This window comes from Haliotis rufescens, unplaced genomic scaffold (genome assembly GCF_023055435.1).
Source record: "Haliotis rufescens isolate VD_foot unplaced genomic scaffold, xgHalRufe1.0.p SCAF_1, whole genome shotgun sequence".
NCBI classification, from domain to species: Eukaryota; Metazoa; Mollusca; class Gastropoda; order Lepetellida; family Haliotidae; genus Haliotis; species Haliotis rufescens.
This window is the reverse complement of record NW_025963779.1, coordinates 14,742,983-14,767,245: the sequence shown is the minus strand read 5'-3', so window position 1 is coordinate 14,767,245 and position 24,263 is coordinate 14,742,983. Positions and strand designations below refer to the sequence as shown.

The 24,263-nt window shown below is 39.9% G+C and overlaps 3 protein-coding genes across 5 annotated transcripts; all 3 read left to right on the top strand.

The window, feature by feature from the left end:
* The first annotated feature begins 426 nt into the window (after window positions 1-426).
* LOC124148936 lies at window positions 427-2,317 on the top strand. Its single transcript, XM_046520232.2, has 2 exons — window positions 427-934; window positions 1,341-2,317. The coding sequence occupies exons 1-2, from the start codon at window positions 925-927 to the stop codon at window positions 1,946-1,948; spliced, it is 618 nt and encodes a 205-aa protein (XP_046376188.2). The 5' UTR covers window positions 427-924; the 3' UTR covers window positions 1,949-2,317.
* Window positions 2,318-4,067: 1,750 nt separating this feature from the next.
* Window positions 4,068-11,671, top strand: LOC124148913 (dorsal-ventral patterning tolloid-like protein 1). Of its 2 annotated transcripts, none has more exons than XM_046520184.2 (8): window positions 4,068-4,421; window positions 6,126-6,237; window positions 6,678-6,799; window positions 7,945-8,106; window positions 8,632-8,710; window positions 9,145-9,269; window positions 10,094-10,265; window positions 11,023-11,158. In XM_046520184.2, the coding sequence occupies exons 1-8, from the start codon at window positions 4,355-4,357 to the stop codon at window positions 11,069-11,071; spliced, it is 888 nt and encodes a 295-aa protein (XP_046376140.2). In that variant the 5' UTR covers window positions 4,068-4,354; the 3' UTR covers window positions 11,072-11,158. The 2 variants fall into 2 exon arrangements, with proteins under 2 accessions (XP_046376140.2, XP_046376131.2); XM_046520175.2 differs by having other exon boundaries at window positions 4,082-4,421; window positions 10,094-10,255; window positions 11,023-11,671.
* Window positions 11,672-18,026: 6,355 nt separating this feature from the next.
* Window positions 18,027-23,869, top strand: LOC124148899 (bone morphogenetic protein 1-like). 2 transcript variants are annotated; one of them, XM_046520161.2, is made up of 10 exons: window positions 18,027-18,176; window positions 18,351-18,430; window positions 19,274-19,291; window positions 19,682-19,811; window positions 20,253-20,362; window positions 20,465-20,617; window positions 20,761-20,836; window positions 21,209-21,327; window positions 21,749-21,901; window positions 23,191-23,869. In XM_046520161.2, the coding sequence occupies exons 2-10, from the start codon at window positions 18,382-18,384 to the stop codon at window positions 23,481-23,483; spliced, it is 1,101 nt and encodes a 366-aa protein (XP_046376117.2). In that variant the 5' UTR covers window positions 18,027-18,176; window positions 18,351-18,381; the 3' UTR covers window positions 23,484-23,869. The 2 variants fall into 2 exon arrangements, with proteins under 2 accessions (XP_046376117.2, XP_046376110.2); XM_046520154.2 differs by lacking the exon at window positions 18,027-18,176 and having other exon boundaries at window positions 18,272-18,430.
* Window positions 23,870-24,263: the final 394 nt, after the last annotated feature.

The window sequence follows — 24,263 nt, the reverse complement described above, 5'->3', positions numbered from 1 at the left end:
CCAAAAATCCAAGAATCATAATGAGGATAAATCTTGGGTTCGAACCCAGGATCATCCGATTCTGAGGGATGCACAACAACGAAATTGGGCTAACTGTCCCACCCATGCCCCTTCCATTACAACTTATATTAGCGAGTAAAATTATATATTGTTAGCCGCATTAGATGAGGTCAGATGACTCCGAGCGGACCAGTCCTTGTTTAGCCGCTGAATACCGAGCGCCAGGTATGGTATCAGCAAGTACCATTTATATATTCATATTTATGGACCCACAATTCAAATATTACCAATAGGGACAAGGATAAAAGTGAAATTCTTTTCAATAATTATCAAAATAGTTATTTTTCTCCATGCTGAAAAATTAATGAATAATTAAAGATGACGTCATCCATTGTTCATAACGGCATAGGTTTGTGATCAGGAAACTCCATTTCTCAAATAAAAAAATCCGAAGGTAATTTTAAGAATAACCTACTCGCTACAGGTTATGACATATTAGCTGTCTCGTGAATAGTTCAGTAAGGACACATGATCCTTAATTTACCGTAGCATCTGAATAATATTCAATCAAATAGCAACTGACGAGTCTGCAAGTGGAAGAGTATATTTCAACACTTAGGAATGTCGCTGCCCGTGATTTCTTTATTGAATGCCCCTAATACCGTTGGTTAAGTATATTTCTGACTTTGTTGGATGTATGCATGTGTTTAAAAGTGCACTTAGCTGACTGTAGATAACGTTACTTTGCAAGGTCCGTCCTGCAACTCACCCTTCTTGGGAAAGTGGTGTGGTCAGTCTAACCAGACACTGGTCAGCACAGGTCAGGATCTTTTCCTGGTGTACGCTGATGGAAAAAGATACACCTGGCTGCCCTGGACAGTACACTACACGGTGGCCGACTCAGATGCCGCCCCTGCCGTTGGTATGTACAGAAGTACGTATAAAAAATGTCCAAATGTGTTCCGAGCTTAATGTGAAGAATCAGGAACAATACTTATATTAAAATAAATTTTATTGGAAAAAATATCAATGCAGTCATCACTCAGCTTAGGAATATTCTCCCGTGAAAATAACAATCATGCAAAAAGTGTACTCTTTGTATGTACATGCAGCTATGCTGCATATCCAGTATTGCCGGGAAACAATACCAAACATCATGGTCATGCATTCAATTAGCTAGTGATAAGTTTTACGGGCCAAAAGCTACAGTTTGGATTTTCAAAAAGCTACCATGACAATGTCAACATGTGGCAAAAGTTGAAGAATATATAATTCAAACACTATCATCTCATACGGTGGGCATGAATATTGTTGTTCAAATTACTTCATCTGTTTTTCAGCTTCGCAGACAGCATCCAGCGCAAGCCAAACCGGCGTCGTTATAGGTTCGGTGTTTGGCGTTGTGGTGTTGGTTTTGGTAGTAGTAGGTGCTCTTATTGCGTGGAGAATGTATAGTCGAAAGAAAATGTCACCTAACCAGAACCAGGATATTATCCGTCACAGTGAACCGGCGAGTGTTGTATTTACGGTAACGCCAGCATCTTTCTCCAATGCTGCCTACGAGGAAGTGAAGTCACCGGAGATGGGCAAAGAAGCAACTAAAGAAACTTGCAACGCGTATGACACGCCTCACACCAATGGACAACACGAGTTCAACCGTAATCAATACTTGTCTCTCTCTCAGCCATCTGTTCCCGGGTTTCCCAAGGGTAACGTCGAAGACAAGTCGGCTACGTATGATAACCATGTTCGCGACGGCAAGGAGGTTTCGGCGCCTGGCAACGTGTATGCTACACCTCACAAATATGGTAAACCTCAGCTCAACCTCTACCACAACCTGCCACTGAATCAGCCACTAAACCGCACCACCATCGAGGGTCACGTCGGGGACAAGTCGGCTACCTATGATAACCATGTTCGCGGGGAAAAGAGGGATTCTGAGATCTAAGTTGACCGATATGAACAATGGATTGGACATGCCTTCGAATTTCAATTACATGTATGTGTGCGCTTGAATTCTGATGTACATGCGACTAGTGTATTTTTCAGGAGGATATTATAGAGGATAATATATACGGATAAATTTTGAAATATGTGATCAATCTAAATCGATTCTTATGACAACAGTACACTATGCTCGAATCTAAAGAGTGATTGAGTATTGTTTTACGCCGCTATTAGCAATATTCCAGCAATATCACGGCGGGAGACACTAGAAATGGGCTTCAAATCTAAGTGAAATCACATTGCATCATAGAAGTGATGAACAACGATGAATAAAGTATTGTCAAGTAAGGATGTATGTAGAACTGTAATATCCAGGGCTTCAATAAACACTTTCAGCTATAGCATGTCTTTTTCGTTATCTCTAAATGCTATCCAAAGCAGCGTTAAAACTCCCTCATCCAATCACACTCACTGATTCAAGTTCACGAGCTAACATCACAAGGTTGTTCTCAGTACATGGTTACTTTTAGACTTTGAAATATTCATAAGACATGTATGTTGTCTGTATATCTACTGTGTGAGTCAGCCTTGCCTCTATCCGATGCGTTGATCTTTTGTGTGATGAAATAATTTCATGGGCCCCAATACAAGTATTAATACTTCTCTTGCACGTTTTGAGAATATGCTGACGGAAAGTATAAAAAATCTTAGAGCTATGAACAAGGAGACATATGCTTCTCCTGTATTTAGTTTTTCGCATCAAGTGTTATCTTATTACGTTACTCTGAACATAACATATACACATTATTTCCTTAACCTTTAAGGATTATACAAGTATTTAAACATGCTTAACAGTTATTGTTACACCGTTCCGTCATGTTTCGCCGTAACGTCTTCAAATTATATAATGCGACACGTTTCCCGATCAAAATAGCCAAAATAAAGATCAGTTCATTGAAAATGTAAATGCATTGAAATGTGGCTTTAAGATAATGGAGGGATGATGGACAAATGACAACCAACTTTGTCCCTTTGTGAGCAATAATGTGTCTTCAAACACTAAATAGAGTGGACTGGTGAATAGAGCATCTGCCAGGAGAGGGGAAGATCCTCTGGCCGCGTCATTCCAAAAGACGTTACTTGATGTAATCTTGTTCGGCATTGAGTGTAAAAATAAGAACCGGTCGGCTCGGAAACGGCTCATAATGTGGCAGAGTTTGGCAACTATGTTAAACTGAGGAATTATATCTCAGTGGGTTAGGACTATAAGCAAGCAGCCACACACACTCATGCACGTTGCAACAAATAACCTTGACCTCGACCGTCACGTTAGACCACACTTTAGCCACCAAACATTAGAGCGACGTCACGCATGTGCTTTGATGGCTATGAAATCAAAATACAAGTGTAGAAATTCCGGAGTTGTCTCCCTTTGACCACACCATATTCCCAACACATCAAAATATAACTAAAACCAACTTTTATTACATCGACAGAAATATATCATATTCATAATGTAAATACACACAGTTCGTAAAGTTTGGGTCACTGTCACCATCTATTCGAGTAAACCCACGAACTTATACAAATTCTAACAAAGATGTCTTGCTATTATGAATAGATTTGTTTGTTATTATCCACAGATATACTTTGTAAATTGTATGTATTTAAGAATGTTTGTGAGGTGTATTCTGTTTGTGTACTCTAAAAATAAATAAAATGATACAAAAATTTTGACGATCTGCTGAAACTTTATATGGTCTCTGATTCAATCTATCTTTAAAGGTGAATACAACTGATGCATAAAATAAATGTGAAACCATAAAGGCCTACATATTTTGAAGCGATGATCGACATTCAACTTTCATGAACAAAGGGTCATAGATATGTTTATTGTAAAGAGAAAGGTTTTGAACTGTGATCTGTCTGATTCAGAGACGAGTATTCACAGGACGCCGTGATATTAAAGTCAGCAATATACCAGGTGAAACGATCCACGCAATCGGGGTGCGATGAAAGTAAGGTATTTAAACCACATATGCAACTGAGTAAATCGCTTCTTCACAGGTCACACATACAACATGGCTGATTCAATTGTCACAGGAATTGTCACTGTCACGAATGTAGGTCAAGCCAGTATGTTGTTGTTCAGTGTTTGTTCAACGTGACTGAAGTTCGCCGCGCCAGAATATGATATCCACCCCAGTGTTTACTTGTTCTAAAAATAGACACGTCGTCTCACATTTTGCCCCGCTTTAAAATGTGTACCTCCACACAACAGTCTTTTGATATACATGTTTACTAAACCCTTGGGCTTCACGTTCATGGACTCCAAACTCTGCTTCCCTGTCTGGAGTAGAGAATACGACAACGCCCGCTTAACCGTCGCCATCCACATTCCCTTGCCATGGATAGGACATGGCGACATGGATTACACTTCGTTCTTCACGGGCTACTTTTGTGTTCAACAGCTGGTAAGCTTGCATGTTGCATGTTGTATATAAACAACATAGGTACAAGTATGTTAACGCCAATGAAGGTATGTACATTCTGACATTGTTGATAGTATACTTGACAGGTTAATGCATATCTGTCCTACAGTATGTAACATTCAAACGGGTGATGTATGAACATAAATAGTTGCACCCACAAATATGGTAAACCTCAGTTCAACCTCTACCCGGACCTGCCTCTGTATCAGCCACTAAACCGCACCACCATCGAGGTTAACGTCGAGGACAGATCGGCTACCTGTGATATCCATGTCCGCACTCAATATTCCAGCTATATGACAGCCGCTTGTACATTATTAAATCTTTACAATACAGTGAATGGTATTATGAGCAACGATCGCCTCGTCAGGGTACGATGACAGGAGATCGAACAAGTCACCGAGTCTGACAGACTGGTTTAGTGAGTCGCCTCTTACGACCGGCATAGGCTGTTGGGGAATCTAAATAGCAATCAGCTGACATTATGTCGTCAAAACATGCTAAATGAGTGAATATTGTTTTACGCTGCGTTATCAAAGCCAATTCACGACAGGGGACTTCAATGTGGCTTAACACATTGGTGACTCAAACCCGGATCTTAAACGTTAGCAGGGTACACATATTCCCCTAGGCTACCACACTGTCCCTTGTAACCTTAATGATGTTTATGAATCCGTGATCGTGATGTGAACTGTTACAAAAACATATATATATATATATATATATATAATTTATGTGTGCACATGTGTACGTGCATGTTTCCACCAGCGGACAAAATGAAAGCAGATAGGTTTATCAGAGTTCATCTTAAATGGATGTATTTCTATTGGTAGTTCTACTGTTGTAAGAGCCGACTACATTGGGGATCGGGTGGTCAGGTTCGGTGACCACACGGATTGCATGTCATCATGAGCCGATGGTGTGGCCACTAATTCATGCTTCCAGTCACTGATTTGCCTGGTCCCTATACGATCGGTGACAGAACACTGTGCTGGATATCTGAACGTGCATCTTCCCGAAGCAAGGGAGTTAACTGACTATAAAAGTCCAGTTTCCACCCTAGCCTAACTTGGCTGGAATTAAGGAATTTTATTTTTAGCTGGACAAGCGAGTCTATCCATAGTCCAACGAAAATCGCTTAAGGAAATCAACATCCGGTTCGTAGACTGGCGTGCAGATTTCGGTCGATTGCAGGATTTGGAAAGCTTGGTACCGCCAACTTAGCGTCAGATATTTTCCAAATCTTTTCATGTTTTAATCAATGTGCTCGCGTGATTTGATGCACTTCGCGAAGTAAGACCCGTTTTATTACAATATAGATCTTGATTATTGATCAGATCGTCTTCACTGGGCGCCACCATTTTGTTTGAAGCAAATGCAAGTGATGTCAGAGGTGGAATATGATTGGTCAATAGGAGGGACATAGAAGGGACATAACTCGTAATAGCCACTGGTGGCACTAAGACCGAACCCAGAAGTTCAGGCCTAGTTCGGCTAGGGTGGAAACTGGACGTTTACAGTCAGTTACCTCCCTTGCCGCGGGAGGATGCTGAACGTGGAGTAAAATAAACTTCAATCACTCACTATGTTATTTTGTGAAACTGCGTCACAATAGTATTATTACAGACAAAATGTTAGCATATTATTATATAGATATAAACATACTTTCGTTTCTTGTCGACAAAGTTCACTCAGAAACCACTACAACCACTCCTGGTGTTTGCGGCCCCCTGCAGTTAACCGCTGGATCTCAAGCCAGAAACCTTACATCACCAGGCTACCCCAGCAATATCAAGAAGTATGTATATATGTATATTACAGTCTAGCCCTTTTGTCACCAAGTCATACTCACTGTTTGAAGATCATGTCTATTGCCGTGTTATTGCAATTACGTAACTTCAAAATCCAACAAACCCTTAGAAAATCCGGGTTAGAATTGATCTTCAGCATTCCATTCTTGTCGTAAAAGGCGACTAACAGGATCGGGTGGCCAGACTCCCTCATTTGGTTAATGTTGTATCCCAATTGTGTAGATAGATGCTCATGATGTCAGTCAGGGGATTGTCTGGTCCAGATTCGATTATTTACCGACCGCCGTCATGAAGCTGGAATATTGCAGACAGCGACGTTAAAAAACGAGGAAAACAATTTTGAACTCCATAGTTAAAGTCTAAATATATTCAATCTTAAAGATAATTGTTTTATATGTTTCATCATGATATATTTTGTTCATGACAGAAACCTCAATTGCAAGTGGGATGTCACCGCTAGGGATGGAGAGAGGGTTCAAGTTGTCGTTCTTGATATCGACATATTAGATATTTCCAGCTGCCGGACGGATTATGTCAAGGTTTATGATGGTATGTGAACATACTGAAATATTATTCAGTTGGTTGTGTTTGTTTGTTGTTTAACGCCACTCAGCAATTCAGTTGGTAAAGTACACGACCGTGCCATGAGTCAGTGAATGGGGTTGTTTGCACACTATATTACGCCGTGTCAGCCTGGTGTGTTGGGAAAGTTGGAAGAGAGGTAGGGATTCTGCCCTGACGAACCAACAAACATCATGAGGGATACCAACTCTCGATCATAGCTGTGTTGTGCGACTAAAGAATCCACCTCAAGTTCCTCAAGTATGGTAATGGCAGCGATATTTGGATATTACGATTGTCCCTGAAAAGGTACATATCGTCAATGTTTGTGAGCATATTGTTATGTGTGAGAAATTAAAGTGGTGTAACTCTTATTTATATCGAATATTCATGGCAGCAAATGATTGAACTGATGGGAACCGCTGTCAGTGGCAGTGAGTGGAGATTCCTAAATGTTTTGTACAATAACTGGAGTTATGCACTCTTGTTACATACGCGAATGGGGTAGACTCGACCGTTCTCTAAGTTTCTGGATGGGAGAGACTGGCTGCACATATATAAGATTGCCAAGAGGACCTTCTGATTTGTGTTCTATCTCTTGCAAGTGCAGTTTGGATAGTTTTACAGGTCTGTTTGGATACACCGAATTAATGTCAGTGCCAACACGATTCTGGATTCAAGAACGGGGGCGGGCTTCTTTCAAGACAATCAACAGTGACAATACTCTGAACATTCGTGTGCACTAACATTTATTCTGGGGCTTTTATTTATTTGTGCTGCCACTTATTTGACCCATTGTATTGACTTTTTGACAGTAAGCCGAAAACTGTTTTCAGATGTAAATTAAAACTATTCATGATCTTGTGTGGTGATTTCACAAATTAGCTCTGTGCGTACTCATTTCTGGTGACCTCTGCGTAACAATACATACATGTGCCAGACAAACCAGTGGTTGATGTTATGAGCAACATAGCCTGAGCAACCGTACGACAAGGATAGGTTGCTGTAGACTAATTCAAACCCGGAATCTCAACGGGCCATGTCTGAAAATAACCTTTGCTCAATTTTGCGATCGCTATAAGGATAAATTGATATGTCAGTTTTAGTTATTTTAATCCAATCCTTTGTTTCAGGAATCGCCCCAAACAGTCCACAGCTGGAAGTTCTTTGTCGCTTCAGACTAGGAAATGTCACCATTACTAGTTCAGGAAGATACATGAGGATTGAGTTGAAAACAAACTTCCTTGTGTTTGGCAGAGGGTTCAAGTTGATATACACTGGTGGTAGATTTCAAGGTGATTTTTAAATAATTTACTAATTAAGGTGTGATTCTGTGCCTGAGTGAGTGACGTCACGTTCATGATTATTATACATTTATAGCGACTTTCAAGCACGTGTGTGCGTGTGTGTGTGGGATGGGGGTGGTGGGGGGGGGGGGGGGGGGGGGGGGGATGGGTGGAGAGGGGATGTCATAGGGAGACAACATATGTGTCGCCACTCTACTGTTTGGTGGGTGAAGTCAGGTTTGAGGACACCTTCAAGAATATTTCACTTATCTAGCAACGTGCAAGCAGGTGTGTATGTAGCTGCTTGTTCTAGTCTGGACTGATGCTCGCCATCTCAAGCCCACTGAGATGCCATGCCATGTTTAACATGCTCCCGCATTTTGAATGTATGACAAAGTCAATATAACTGGTATTTACGTTTGTTCGATTTTATCAAAAGGTGGGCCTGATTCAATTGATAGTCATAAGATGTAATTTCATAATAACGTGATCATTTTGTACCTGGACGATGTAGTTTTTCTATTTATTGCACAGTGAACCGACAGGGTGATCTTACTGCCAAAAGTTACATTCAAAGTATATTGTCACCTGGCTACCCAAGGTTTTACGAAGGGTAGGTAACTCTGTCTTAATGTTGAATTAATTATCACAATAAAACCATTTATGTTTTATTTAAGTTTCTACTTTTGTTAGAGGTGCAGACTAGGAACGTTGATACTGTCTCGTCATTACATAACTGATCAACAGCAGGTAACAACAGCAACAGGCCTAGGATCACGCTGACGCATCGGTGCGTAGCCCGTGAAGATCTGGGTTAAAGTTGATTTTCAGCATCCAATGTTCGTCGTAAGAGGCGACTGACGGGAACGGGTGGTCAGGCTTGGTTATTGATGCTCACGATGTCAATCATTGGATTGTCTGGATCAGACTCGATTATGAACAGACTGCCGTCGTATAGCTGGAATATTGCTGAGAGCGGCGTTAATCAACGAACAAACAGGTAACAAGATATGCGAAATACAGTTTTAATGTTTAATTCACTTGCAGGAATTTCGGTCTTACCTGGAGGATATATTCAGGATCATTGGCAAACGTCATTCGTATGACTGTTGGACAATCCCATCTTCCGTACAACTATAAGTGTACCAATGATTACTTGGAAGCATACGATGGTTAGTATGATGGGGGGCTGACCATTTGATCTTCAGGGGTAGGAGGTGGAGTTGGGTGGTGGGTAGTACTGTGATTTGAAAAGATGTCCCGAAAATGCTTCAAAAACATTGTCATCGAGTAGTTCACTGGACATGTTGGGTGTGTTGCGGGTCTAGACATACTGGTTTTGACCTTCCTTTCAGAAATAAACATTGTATGTCGTGAAACAAAAAAACCCAGCTTTCTCTTCGCCTTACCCCTGGGTATAAAATGGTCGGTCACTCATACGTTTTTCATAAACTGCCGGGCAAAAGATAGTATACACTTTCTAATACAAATTGTAATCGACCAAAACATTTCAAACATCACCAAAATGTTACTTGGCCGAAAACAGTCGCCGAAACCATTTCTTGTTTGATTCATTCTTAGTCGCCATCAAACATGAGTGTATACTTTCTCCAATCAATAACCTATTGTTATGTAGACGTATGTAGATTATTTACTTGACAGTTGAAATTAAGATTGACCTTACTCACGTGCATGTACCTCTGCCTTTTTAAAAACAACAACAAAACAATAAGAAATAATAATAATAATAATAATAATAATAATAATAATAATTTGACTGGTACAAATACTGATGGTCGGGTCAGCTCATAAACTTCTTTAAAGATGGACTATGCTCTGAGGCTTGTAGATGGGTCCAATATGGGCCTCTACCTTGTGGAATTGCATTGTATCTGGGCCACGAGGATAGATTGGTGTTATAATGCAATATAAACTTGCTACATGTAGGACTGCCAATTGGCCCGAGACGAGTCACACTTTAATTGACGTGTTGCAGGCTATGACACGTCAAGCAGATCTTTGGCAAAGTGGTGCGGAGACGAGAGTCCATCTAATTATAAAGACAGCTCCGGGTCGTACATGTTTATAAAGTTTCATGCCAGTGGTACTGCGAGCCGTGGTATATATGTGATCAGTTATAAACAAGTATCGAAACCGGGTAAGAACAGGTATTTCGTACTGTACTTCATGTGTTATTACATTTCTCAACAGGTCTTCAGCAACTCATGCGACTGTGCTTGTCGTAAGAGGCGACTAACGGGACCGGGTGGTCAGGCTCTTTGACTTGGTTGATGTATGTCATCGTATCTCAGTTGCGTAGATGGATGCTCAATGATGTCAATCACTGGATTTTCTGGTCCAGGCTCGATTATTTACAGCCCGCCGTCCTATAGCTGGACTATTGCTGAGTACAGCGTTGAACAACAAACAAATCTTATCCAATTGCGTTTATGGCTTGTTTGTGAATACGCCATTGGTGGGTTAGGATACGCGCACCTTTCGCAAACACCTGGAATCATGACTATAGTGTTTTATAAACACAGTCATGCTTATGCTGGAGTCGGATTAGTACATTGGATTCAAATTTTAGCAAAGACTTCTTTGATAAAAGGGCTTTGTCGCTTTTATTAATAATTATGTGATGAATAAAGTATTCTTACTGCATTAATATTGTATATTCTTAATATCAAGGGGCGGTCGGGTAGCCTAGTGGTCAAAGCGTTCGCTCGTCACGCCGAAGACCCGGGTTCGATTCCTGACATGGGTACAATGTGTGAAGCCCATTTCTGGTGTCCCCCGCCGTGATATTGCTGGAATATTGCTAAAAGCGGCGTAAAACCATACTCACTCACTCACTCACTCACTTAATATCAAGATAGAGAATATGGTGAACTAAAATATAAATGTATACTCATTTTTTTGCAGCGCCTGGCAAGAGCGCCAGTGTACCCTCCATTGTAATCGTGACATGTAGCGTGATTGCGATAGCTCTCATGGCCACCTACAGTGTTTGGAAAATTCGCCAGAGACGAAACAACCGTGCACCAAACACTAATCGTGCTACAGTGGCCACTGCAATGTCTCCCAATCCAATAGAGTCAGTACACTTTCCCCACCCCGAGGCGGTGATGCCTTCTACGGGAACAAGAGGCACAATAGAATTGCCACCTTACACCAGCGTTGATGAAACCCTACCTCCTCCCTCGTACGAAAGTCTGGGGTTTGGACCGAACAGTGAGAAATACTGATCTGAACCATACTCAACAAGTCGTGTCTTCATAAACGTTTCGAGTTCCCCACAAGGAAGATATAACACCTTCTTCAAGAGGTATCAGGGCTTTCTTCTTAAACAGCACCGTTGAATGCCTTCGTGATAGGATGTATTTTGGACTAATTAAAAATACTGGTTTCTTAAACAACCTAGGGACCGTTGTACAGAACGACCTAAGCGCTACGACTGTCGTAAGTCTATGTTAAAGGGGAAGTGTACACGCAAAAATCACTTTCTTTCTTTTTCTAAACAAAACGCAATTTTAGAATTAATTAGTATCTGTGTTTGAAAATATACACTCATTTTTTTCACAGTGAACGTAGGAAGCTCACAATAGTGTGAAAATGATATGCCGTTATGAGGCCTTCGTTTTTCGAGCTAAACAGGCCTGAGTTATCCCCCTTAGATTATGACGTAATTGGTGCCAATTCAACTGGGTCCCTGTCTATTCTCAACGCAAAAGATATCAAGTACCAGTTTGCGGTAAAACAACATGGCCTACGACACACTCCGGCGCAGTGGTGACTCAGCATAACACTATGCTGGCTGGCATCTGAGACGCTAGAATCACACACCTGGACCTACACCACGTGAAGCGGCTCTAACAAAGCATGATGACGTCATAATGTTTATCAATTGGCACCAATGACGTCATATTGCAAGGGGCATAAGCCATGGTGTTTTTGTTGTGGAAATAGAACACTTGGTAAATGTGAAAAATATAAATCGTTTTAATGCGAAAAATATGTTAATTAATTGTGATATTTTTATATTTTTGTCTATGACACTTCTATGTTAACACTTTTAATGTGGAAAAAGTACAAGAAAAATAGGTTCATTTCCGTGTGAACTTGCCCTTTAAGGTATGGGACTTACGATCGTCTTAGCGCTAAGATCGCTTTGTACAACGGCACCCTGGTGTATATAAACGTGAACGTAACAATATCCTATCAGGGTGATAAACAAACAGCTATTTGGGAGTGTGCATGCGTGTGCGTGCTAATTTGAAGATGTCACGTAGATTGAAATATGAAATACTGGACTAAACAAGAAGATACCATACCAAATGTTATTTCAACCTTATTGCTTTACATGGATATGACAATCTAAATAAGATCTTAGTACTGAGATGTGATTTTCACGAGATTCAGTAAATGATTAGGATGACCTTATATTATATCTGTAAGTGCGAAAAACTGAGATTTCTAAATTTTAGAAAGGAGATATTTTCACAGCAGTGACAGAAAAGTGATACGTTCACTGCAGTGAAAATAACTGTTTGTTGGAACTAGCGGAAGCAAAGTCATCCGCCCATTCTTATGTCGCATACTGCATTAGCCTGGCTTTGGAACATTTTTGTGACAGTGAAAATATTTTACACCAAGTAAAAGGTTTACTGGATAACAGTTCTTCTTATGCGTTGTTTGTTTGAAACTGCCTATTTTAACAGCTAAACTTCAAAATTAATGCATTGCTAAGCGATCGAGCCTCCCGTTTTCGTTCGGCGCTATGTTTGTTGTTTAACATGTGATATTTTAATGTGCTTGTAAGTTAGATTAAATACCTGAAAATTAACATGAGTGTTTATTAATTCAGAAGGTGTAAAATTAAATTTCAGCTGTTCGTAAATTAAAAACAAATGAATTCAGGTATTGTATGAAGTTTATTATCATTTTTATTATTATTATTCATATTATTATTTAAATTTTCACTTTTTCTTGTTTGCGTGCAGGGAGCAATGTGTGAAATGTTCAATGTGTATTGGAGGGAGAAGTTACATTTTGCATAATTTGTTTTTAAAAAAGTACTGTCAGCAACATAAGTCTGCGCCAAACAGCTTCTTTTCCACGTCACTCCATGAGAGAAACATCATATTTTACAAGACACAAAAAATATCCTCTATGTACGTTGCCGCTCAATGGCTATATAGTGTAAATTACCAAATTATATTTATTATGTGTTTTGTTTGCTTTATTTTGTTGTTTAGCAATGTCCCAGCAAAATGACAGCGGCTTGTAAATACTCAAGTCTGGGCCAGACAATCTAATGATTGATAATATGAGCAACGGCCGCAGCCGTCTGTGTACGATGACAGTGTGTCAACCATGTTGTTTGTTTGTTTGTTTGTTTGTTGTTCAACGCCGCACTCAGCAATATTTCATCTATATGACGGCGGTCTGTAAATAATCGAGTCTGGACCAGACAATCCAGTGATTGACACCATGAACATCCATCTACACAATTGGGATCGATGACATGCATCCACCAAGTCAGCGAGCCTGACCACCCGATCCCGTTAGTCGCTTTTTACGACAAGCATAGTCGCCTTTTACTGTCAACCATGTCACCAAACCGACCACCCTATTCATTTGGTCACCTCTTGTGACCATCATAGGTTACTGGCGTTCTGTACCGAGAACCGTGAAATAAAGAAGCTAAATGTTTGGTTCTACATGGCATATATCAAGAGACGTGCGCAGACAAGTTGTAATTCTCGTGTGAAGTATAATATGTCACGTGGTTGGTCATCGGGAACCATCTGGAAGAATAAGATGGTGAATTTATTATTGAGTTAGAATGCCAAAAAGCGAAGCAGGAGCGACGTGAATCAAATTCGTGTAACGAGCAAGGCTAAACTCCAAGCAATCTAATAAACATAAGAGGAAATATTGGATTCGAAGCGGCATGAGCATTACAAAGGGAGGCAATTCTGCAATGTCTTAGACCACTGAGCATCCCGCACCCCTATCACTGTTTGGGATGAGACAAGGGAAAGGAGTAGGTTGGACATATGTTGTTTGTTTGTTTATTTGTTGTTTAACGCCGCACTCAGCAATAGTCCAGCTAAATGACGGCGGTCTGTACATAATCGAGTCTGGACCAGACAATCCAGTGATTGAGCATCGATCTACGCAATTGGGACCGATGACATGCATCAACCAAGTCAGCGAGCCTGACTACCCGATCCCGTTAGTCGCCTTTTACGACAAGCATAGTCGCCTTTTATGGCAAGCATGGGTTGCTGAAGACCCATTCTACCCGGGATCTTCACGGGTCTGGACATATGTAAAGGTATGTAAACGGATGTTCTGAGGCTATATCCTACCGGGTTCGATTCTGCTAATTGGTAGTGTGAAGCCAATTGATGGGGTTCTTCATCGTGATATGGGTAGAATATTGATGAAAGCAGCGTTAAACAAAAAACTGACTCATTTCGAAGTTATACATTTTACTTGAGTCATTACAAATAGGGGACACGGGTAGTCCAGTCGTCTTATTAGAGCGCAGCAATTCACTATGCACAGTTGTCTCCCTTAGGCGTGCCCGAAACCAATGATCGATGTTTCGAATCTCGTTTCTCCCTGACTTGTAACCTGTAAATTTGTAACCTGCTGGTTGGTTTCACCAAAGTAGTCGGAACTTCCTCCCACAAAGCGGTTTTTAACTCAATCATCCACTCGCTACATGACACGCCTATTTGAATATCGTTTCCGATATAGATGTCAGGTTAATATATGAGAGCCACATTCGTTTGACGATGCTCATTGATAGATGGCTCATCTGGATGGACGGTAAACAATAGAAGTATCCCATGTGAACAAGTCAAAAGGAACTAAAAAATAATTACGCTGTTTGTATGTGTTTAACGCGGCGTACAGCAATTGTCCAGCTATATTACGGCAGTCTGTAAATAATCGAGTCTGGATCAGACAATCCAGTGATTGACATCATGAGCATCGATCTACGCAATTGGGACACGATGACTTGCATCAACCAAGTCAGGAAGTCTGACCACCAAATTCCGTTAGTCGCCTTTTTCGACCAGCATGGGTTGCAGAAGACCATCTTCACGGGTGGATCATATTCAGACACAGCATCACTGTTGTTTTAGAACTCAGGTGAGTTGAAAGGAGATTTAACTTTGCGTTCAAGATTGCATTTATATAGCGATGTGCATATTATGACATGAACATAATCTTTGATAAAGACTTTCGAGTAATATTACGAACTATATTTACAAGAAATTACGTAATTTTAGAGCTAGTTTGGAAGTCGTGTGGTAGCCTTTTGGTTAAAGTGTCCGCTGGTCAAGCGGGTTCGACATGGACACAATGCGTGAAACCCATTTCTGGTGTACTCAGACGTGATATTGCTGGAATATTGCTAAACAATACCCACTCAATCCATGAATTACATGTCAAATTAAGTACACACATGAGAGGAAAAGTTACATGATACATTAGCCACGGATGGCCCACTCGTCTGAGGCGCCGCAATTCAATGTGAAGAGTCAGAAACTTATGATTGTGGGTTCGAATCCCGGTTCGTCTCGATTGTTTCTAGATTTGACAGTATCGTACTCTATTTGTGGGTTTCACCAAAGTGGTAAACGTATGAGACCTGCATCACTTCGGGCTTTCTTCCACATTGAGCTGACACAGCGTGGTATAACTGGGATATTGTTAAAATGTTAAAAATAGTTTGCATAAACGTGTTATTAATAGTATTTGAATATATATAATATGTTAACGACTAAAAAGGTTAAGCTATAAGAATACCAAAACAATTCACCATGTCAGCTTACATGCTTGAAATGGATAAAACTATTGGCATTTTCCTGTCCCCTCAATTTCATGTCACGAAAGATGGTTTATAGAAGGTCGCGACGCTACTCTCATTCACTACCGATGTATTTTAAAGCAACAAAAACCCTTTCCATATTCATAAGAAATATCTGCTAAAATAATTACCCGTATAGAATCCAACCTCGGCAATGTCCATTTTATGCCCAGGTGGATATTTCCCGCATATTCTCACAATCCTCACGTCGATTACCTGTACCTTTTCTCCCAATACCGATTGTCATATCACTCCCGCTTTTGGATTCGATCGTTCGGCTATCGCGTTTGTCTGCGTTGGCCAGCAACATCTATGGGGAATAACGTACTAGATCTAGAAACTTCCCTCTCAAACATAACGTCGTCCAATATATGTCATCAAGTTGCGAGCGCATGTTCTAATCTCCAGAATCGTCAGAAATGACGTCATGATAGAACAATGTTCTATCGTGAAATAAACCAACCGCGGGAATCAAATATTATCTCCCTTGCATCCATACGCCCCAGCGATATTGATTTTACGAACGCTTTAACTTCAATATACTCAATAAAGCAGAAATGTGTTATTGTTGATGATCAGCTGTGGTCTTTAAAGCACTCGAATTTAGAGAGCATTAGCTCAAATGCTCTTTACCATGGTTCAAGCGAAAGACATCAGCCCAGTCTAGATGTTCAGTGCCATCAGCCATTGAAACTGGACCGTACCCAAGACCTGCTTCCCTAATCGTAGCAAGAAATGGGATTTTGTATTGAGACCAGATATTTTGTCAGCTTCAGCTGCAAAACTAGATATTTTAAAAAATAAAAATATGAGCCAAACTATTGTTTTCCCCCAAAACGCATTTCAACAATGATTTTTTTTATGGCAGATAATTTCTTTTTTAGCAAATGAGACTTATTTCTTTCAAGAATTTCGGGATCATTTTATTTTTGTCCATATAATTCCAGGTTCCCAAGAATGATCGGCCCCTAAGAATAAAGTGTCACGTGACCTTTACATTGAAACATTTACATTATTATACACTATTTCATGAATGTGACTTGGACGTTTACCACTTCGTGAAAACCATGGGTATGATGTTGACAATCCTGGAAACATAAAACATACAACATGGCGAATCAGGGATTCCAACCCATGACCATTAATTTGATTTTACCACGCTTGAGGGACGTAACTCTTCACAGACGCCTACAGCAAATTGGTAACCTGTCCTCCTGCACTGGGAAAGAGCCACAGAAATCAGGGAAGCTCACAACCCAGCAACTTGATCTAAGGTCCAACGCTTCCCCACCACCTATCTCATTCTGCATCCAATACCAAACTCCAGTCAGCAGATAAGCAGCACCTTAGACAAAATGCCACAATGACACTTTGCAATAACCCACATGCCGATGTTAAAGATACTTCCCAGTATGCTTAAAGTATAGAAGATGTGTTGGTGAACATGCGTGTAACTGGAGTGGCATAACACCCCATACCCGTGTTACCCTTCTCTGGTCACATATTAACATCCCGACAAACATATTTACTGAAGACAACCATTACTTCCCACCCAACGGACACGTTATTACTGTCGCATCTTTATCCTAGCCATTACATCGTCCTGTTGCCATCTAAGCTGAAATTGACTTTAACAAATTTTAACAATTTTCTGTCATTCAATTTATCTTTTTTATCTTTGTACATTAATCCCACCCTGTGTAAACATATCTGACTGAATATAGTGTCTCCTGTCGTGATATTGCTAGAATATGGCTACAAGTGGCGTAAAACCATACTCACTCATTCGCATGTACATATCAACTCAACATCTGACAGACATAGCCCCGCAAAATATTCTCGTCCTTAAAAGTTTCATATATTCATACACACGAATGTATTCATACATTTGAAACCTATAACACCCCTTAGCGAGTGAAAAGCAGCAGAACAACCAACGTGAAGCAGTTCACGCTGTCCTACTTACGGATCAATGCATGTACACATGTATTTAGCCGGCGCATATGAGCCTGACTGGCTTGTCATAGACGCGATACCAACAGCGTATTGTTAGCGAGGCTCAGACCCGCTCAATACGCATACTCACTGTCATTTAGCTTTGAAAAGCCTTGTTGTCAAAGCTCGATGTGTCATCGATTGTGCATTGTCCCACTGACGTTGGCGTCTCTTCACGTACTGTCACTGACTGGTAAATATATTCCCGAAACGCACCCAACTGTAACACAACACTAAATCAAGTCATACTATATATGGTTACCCTAGCGGGTAATCGAATGTGCCTGACATACATTTCGCCTAAGTAATGTAGTGTGACCCGGATGTATAATATCGTGTCTTTATTTCCATCCTTGATTCGTTACAGCGCAGTTTCTGACTACAACATACCCCCAAGGATGGCGCTACCGACTATTTTGTGTGGAATCATATTAGTCTCGGCTACATGTGAGTACCACAGTCACTGTCACGATATAGAACATGTCATGTTTATGTTGTTGGGGACGTTGATGTTACAAATAACGACCTGTTTGTGTAAGTCAAATTGACCCGCTGGTAGACATTGGCTACGACGTAGTATAACCCATTTACAAGAACACCATGGAACGGGCAAGAGCTTGGTTAAAGTTCAGTTAGATATCGATGTCGCTACTTACCTGGCCTCCACTATATCGACGGATGCTATTATACACTCATCTATTTATATAATTACACGCTTCTCAGATGTATATGTCGCCTCCATTCCATGTGCACTCCTCAACTCCGCCCTGAATTATCACCCTGGGTTTCACCTATACGTGCTCATGGGTTTCAGGTGAATGCCCACATTGAACAATACATTACATTACATATATACAGTGTGTACATGCTGTTTTAACGGTGCATGACATCGTGTCCCAATTGCGTTGATCGCAGAATGGGACTCGATTATGTCCAGGCCGTCGTCACATAACTTGAACGTTGCTGGGTGCGGCGTTACACAAGAAACAAAATGGATATGCCCCATGAAAGTACGCAAATGTTCTACCCATGGCTACGTGTAATGCAAAAGTACCATTGCGAGATTGATATGAAAGATACACTTATAATTACTACACTAATAATAATAATCTAATCTAACAAACAAATAAAACCGAAGAGTGTTAAGACCGAAAGTGTGTCATTCTTGACGTGATGTTATGCCTTTGTTATAGTACAAGTCAATGTACATCGAAGCCAGGGAGAATTTGAACATTCATGATCACTTATTCATTTTCATATGTGCGTATATTTTTTAAATTTTTGTTCCAGTGCCAGCTGTGAATCCAGGTAAATACTGCTTTTATATTTTCATGTGTTTATAAACACCTGAAATGGAAGGAAAACATACAACTTTATGGATAACAACTTCTGGTGCATTGCATTTAGCGATGTTTCTATTGTAGATTCATTCACCGTAATCAAGCTGGCGTGATCTGACATGTCATCTGAAATGTTACTGGTTTATTCACTCATCAGTACCAAGCTCATTTTCTTTGTAAATCTGGATCTTAATCTGAATGATCAATATTTACAAGTCAACAACAGCTTGAATTGTGACCTCACTTTGCTATTCCATTTGAATGTTCAAAAGGTTCTTAGATTGATTAATAATTTGCGTGCATGAAGGTAAATCCTACCTGGAGATTGAGAATCATTTTTCGAAATATGTGTTTGTAGGACCTGTTACAACTACAACCACAACTGGTCCGAAGACAACAACATCCAGCATTTGTGGACAAAACTTCCTCTCGGCATCGGAAACACCCAAGTTGCTTAGCTCGTCTGACTATCCACCAAATTTCGAGAAGTATGTTAACTGATCAACACTCATATTTGTCTGTCATTAAACTCCATTTATCAGATCTGGAGATGGAGATGTTTGTGGGATTGAATCGCAGTTTCTCCCCGTTATGATCCCGAGTCTCAAGGTACCTTCTTCCCTGTGCTTGTGGCTTTCAGATGGTGGTCAACGCGCACTAAATACGTCACCAGGTTTTCCTTTTCGCGAACACCTAGTGTCATCACTGATTTTCAGTGATCTATTCATATTATGTTGCCCACTATTTTGCCTTTTACACCCAATGGAATCTGGTTCTGTGAAAAACCGAGAATGCTTATTCGTCAGCGTTTTATATCAAACATCACCACGCCATTATATAACAGCAATACTGTTAAAATCGGTGTATATTCACATGGTAAGGCTTTGTCATTGTTTCGTCGATCAGGCAATCTGTTCTTACTTTCACAGGGCATTGATGTGTTCATGGACAATTGAAGCAAAAGAGACAGAAAAAATTAGAGTTACCGTCCTGATATGTGACAAAACAGGCGATGGGGACAAGTTGAGGATATTTGATGGTAAGATCAACGTAATCTCACAATGGTCTTCAATGATATTTTTCGTGATGAATCTTATAATGTGTTCAAGCGTTATGATTTTGTGGCGACATGTCATTTCAGGAACTGGCCCTCGTGATCAAAAGATGGGAGATGTTTGTGCTGGGACATCAAAACCGGAAATATTTACCAGTACAGGCAGATATATGAGGATTGAATTCAACACAAGCAATACAGGGACGTTCAAGTTAACGTACAACAGTGGGAATTACCATGGTTAGTGCTGCACAAATAATTCAATTGCAGAATAGTCGTGCATGTTGCACGAACAAGGTTCAATTGTCCATTGCTTTTAAATGTAAAGTTAACTGACTATCTTCAAATGTGTTAAATTGAAAGCTGATCCTTCACATTTACAGTGGGTCGTCATGAGGACATCTTCTCTGGCTACGGAGCAGCCATTTCTCCCCTAGCCCAAACCCGCGAAAACATCAAGTTAGTACTGGACATACTTATAATACGAACGACTAAAATAATGAATAAAAATATCAGCTCACATAAATTGAGTGATCGTGTTAGGACATATCTCAAGAAGCCATTACCATCATCTATTGTTACGACTTTCAATCTTGGAATAACCTATTTCACCACGTGTTTTGTTGATCAGTCGTTTAAAATTCAATAGATGTGTGTTTAATTCCAGTGTGTGTATGTGTGTGTGTGTGTGTGTGTGCGTGCGTGCGTGCGTGCGTGCGTGCGTGCGTGCGTGCATGTATGTATTTATGTATGTATGTTATTAGTCTTAAGAATGCAACTTCAGTCTTCGTAATCTCAAATACTTAATTCTGTTACTCTTTTCCATTTCAGAAATGTTGATTTGTCTTGGAGATTACGCAACGGCGATTCAAATATTAATATTAGAATGAATTTGTCACACGTCCAATATTCTGAAGGATGTGTCACAGACTATATTGAAGTGTTTGATGGTAGGTAACCTTTTTACACACGATCTTAAGATAAACATATAAGCTATTAAAAATAAAATAATGCATAAATACATATAATTATGTTGCTGCAATATAAATGTACATAGAACACTATTGCAGGATTTAAGTACCATACTTTTCATCTCTTCCTGCCACTCAAATAGGGATAGTGGTTAAAGCGTTCGCCGAAGGCCAGCGTTCGATTTCCAAAATGGGAATGGTATAGTGTCACAGTGTGAAGCTCTTTCTGGTGTTCCCTGCCTTGCTGTATTGGTGCTCTAAGCCTTGTAAAAAAAAATTCACTTACTAACACATCTCAAATATTTTGACAAAAGATTTTTCAAAAGCAATTTCAAGTTATTTCAGTTTTGTAGTATGATGTAAGTATATATTACATACGCAGGTGCTTGATATATTCAAGGTTACCAGGTTTCCGACCCTTCTCTTGGAAAGTGGTGCGAAGGTGATATCTCCTTGTACAGCTCTGGAGAGTATCTGTTTATCAAGTTTCACTCTGACGCCAACTCTGCTGGGTCATCGTTTGAGATAGAGTATGCGTTTCTCTACATATGTAGTAAGTACATTGTATCAGATAACATTTCATAATATGCTTTATTACTTGCCCGTGAAGAGATCACCCGTTTAATAAACATACAGCTTTATTACACATTGTGTAATACCAAAACGCGTGCTTATGTACTCTCGGAACACGTTTTACGAACCAATATTGAAAGCTCTCAACATCCCTTGGGTTATTCAACGATATTGCTTGTGGAGTTGATAGATCACTGAGAGGAGCTTATGCACACTCGATAACCCCAGCAACCTTGTTGCTAGGCTGACGTCACATGGCATTGTTTCGCCGATGGATCTTGCATCAAAATTCCACAAATTACGTCATCGGGTATTGTGACGTTATTGAAAACTTTGAGGTGCAAGGCCCGTTCCACAAGGCGATCGTATTGTAGCGCAACGACAGTCGTTGGTCTAAGTTAAAGTATGTGAGATGCGAAAGTCTTAGCCCTACGATAATTTTGTGAATTCTAAAGGTAGACCCGTTGTATGGTATGAAATTCATACGTTTCAACTTTTGACGTGTTTGAAGTATTATTCTGTTAAACTCAATTGGACTATGTCGTGGATTATGTAGGTGTCAGCCTATTCATACTCCACAGTATAATTCAAAAAACGTTATAAATTGCAAGTAATAAATAAAATACTAAACTCGCTCCCGTGTAAAACCAATTTTAAACTCGTGAATAGTTGTGGTATCTGACTCGCTTTCGCTCGTCAGATACCACAACTATTCACTCGTTTCATAAAATTGGTATTACACGGGAGCTCGTTTAGTATTCTATATTAAAGATTCCAAATGTTAGTCCTTTTGTCAAATGAATGGTGATTCCGTGGGATATATCTACATACTGCATCGCTAAATGTTGCTTTAGAAGCATGATGGTAATTCTGATTTGCTTGGGTTATGTAGGGTAAAGTTTTCGTGTACAGTTCTCCTGGCACTTTGAAGATATTTATACCGAAACAAATGCTGTACGTAGTATGATAAAAATAAAATATGAATAGCGAAAAGCATTCAAACATAGAACACGTTTATGCATTATGGGGTCAAGGAACTCGTCATCCTTCACAGTAAGAACTATAAAAATAATTTGCCCCATAAAAGGAGCAGTTGTTATCCGCAAATATCCGCCTAACTACGGACATATTTTGCAATAACCCAACATGTTTCTGCAGAGCATTTCCAGGAATTCTTTGGAATAAGGCATTTGCGTTGTCGTGTAGTACTGTAATGGTGTGTCGAAGCAACGGGAAAATTACAATATATGTACACATGGTTTGTTTCAGTATTTGGACCCACAATAAGCCGTCATCCGATTTTTGTTGGTGTCGTTGTGGGTGTCCTAGCACTGGCTATCTTAATCATCATCTGTGTGTGCATGCGTCGCCGCCGGAAGAGAAGCCACAGTAAGGCCTCAGCGGAAAAGGGCACCGTGAAAGGCACTGAGAAAGTCTCAGATCCGTCTTTTGCAGTAGGTACAGCTGGACTGCCACCTTCCTACGACCACGCCATTGCCTCAGGACCTCCCACTTACCAAAGTCTGAGTATTAATCCAGATGATAAGCTTGCCGTGTTATGAGGCAGACACAGCACTGCTCATGGAAATCTGAGGATTCAATACACGTCTTACAGCAATTATTTTCAAATTTTTATGAAATACTTTGGCCTGTGTGTTTTTTCCTTCAAATTTAATAATATCATTCCTAATGAATATACTAGTAGATGGCGGATATTTGGTTTTATTTGTTCAAAATAATTCAAATTATTATTATTCATCGATTGTAAACCTCTCCATGTAAATAGTGTTTCCCCGTACACTGAATGTCGTCCTTCAAATTAATATTATTATGATCTGCGTTTTTGGATAATACTTGTAGTGATTCATAAACACATCCCTATGACAGAGTCGGAATCATACTACTGAATCTGTGTTTTGCAGAGGTTTCATCTAAAAATGGAAAAGATTGTGTTGCTTGTTTGGTAAATGTGCCAACTGTACGTATATTTTCATGTTTGTGTAACGTGGACATGACTGCATAGTTTATTATCTGTTTATTGAAACAGGCAGATATGAAGGTATTGCAAGAGAACACAGACTTTGTAGGATTTGTAAAACTGATTGTACTGAAGATGAATATCACTTTTTATGTGTATGTCCAGTGTATGAAGATTTAAGAGCAAAATATCTAAATAACTATTTCTACCGCAACCCAAACGGTAACAAATTTTGTAAATTAATGACTTGTGATTGTACAGAAACTATTAGAAATCTATCAATGTTCATTTATCATGCCATGAAACTAAGAAAATGTATGAATTTGTAACACGCCCCACACATTGTACTATAGGCCTTTGGCCT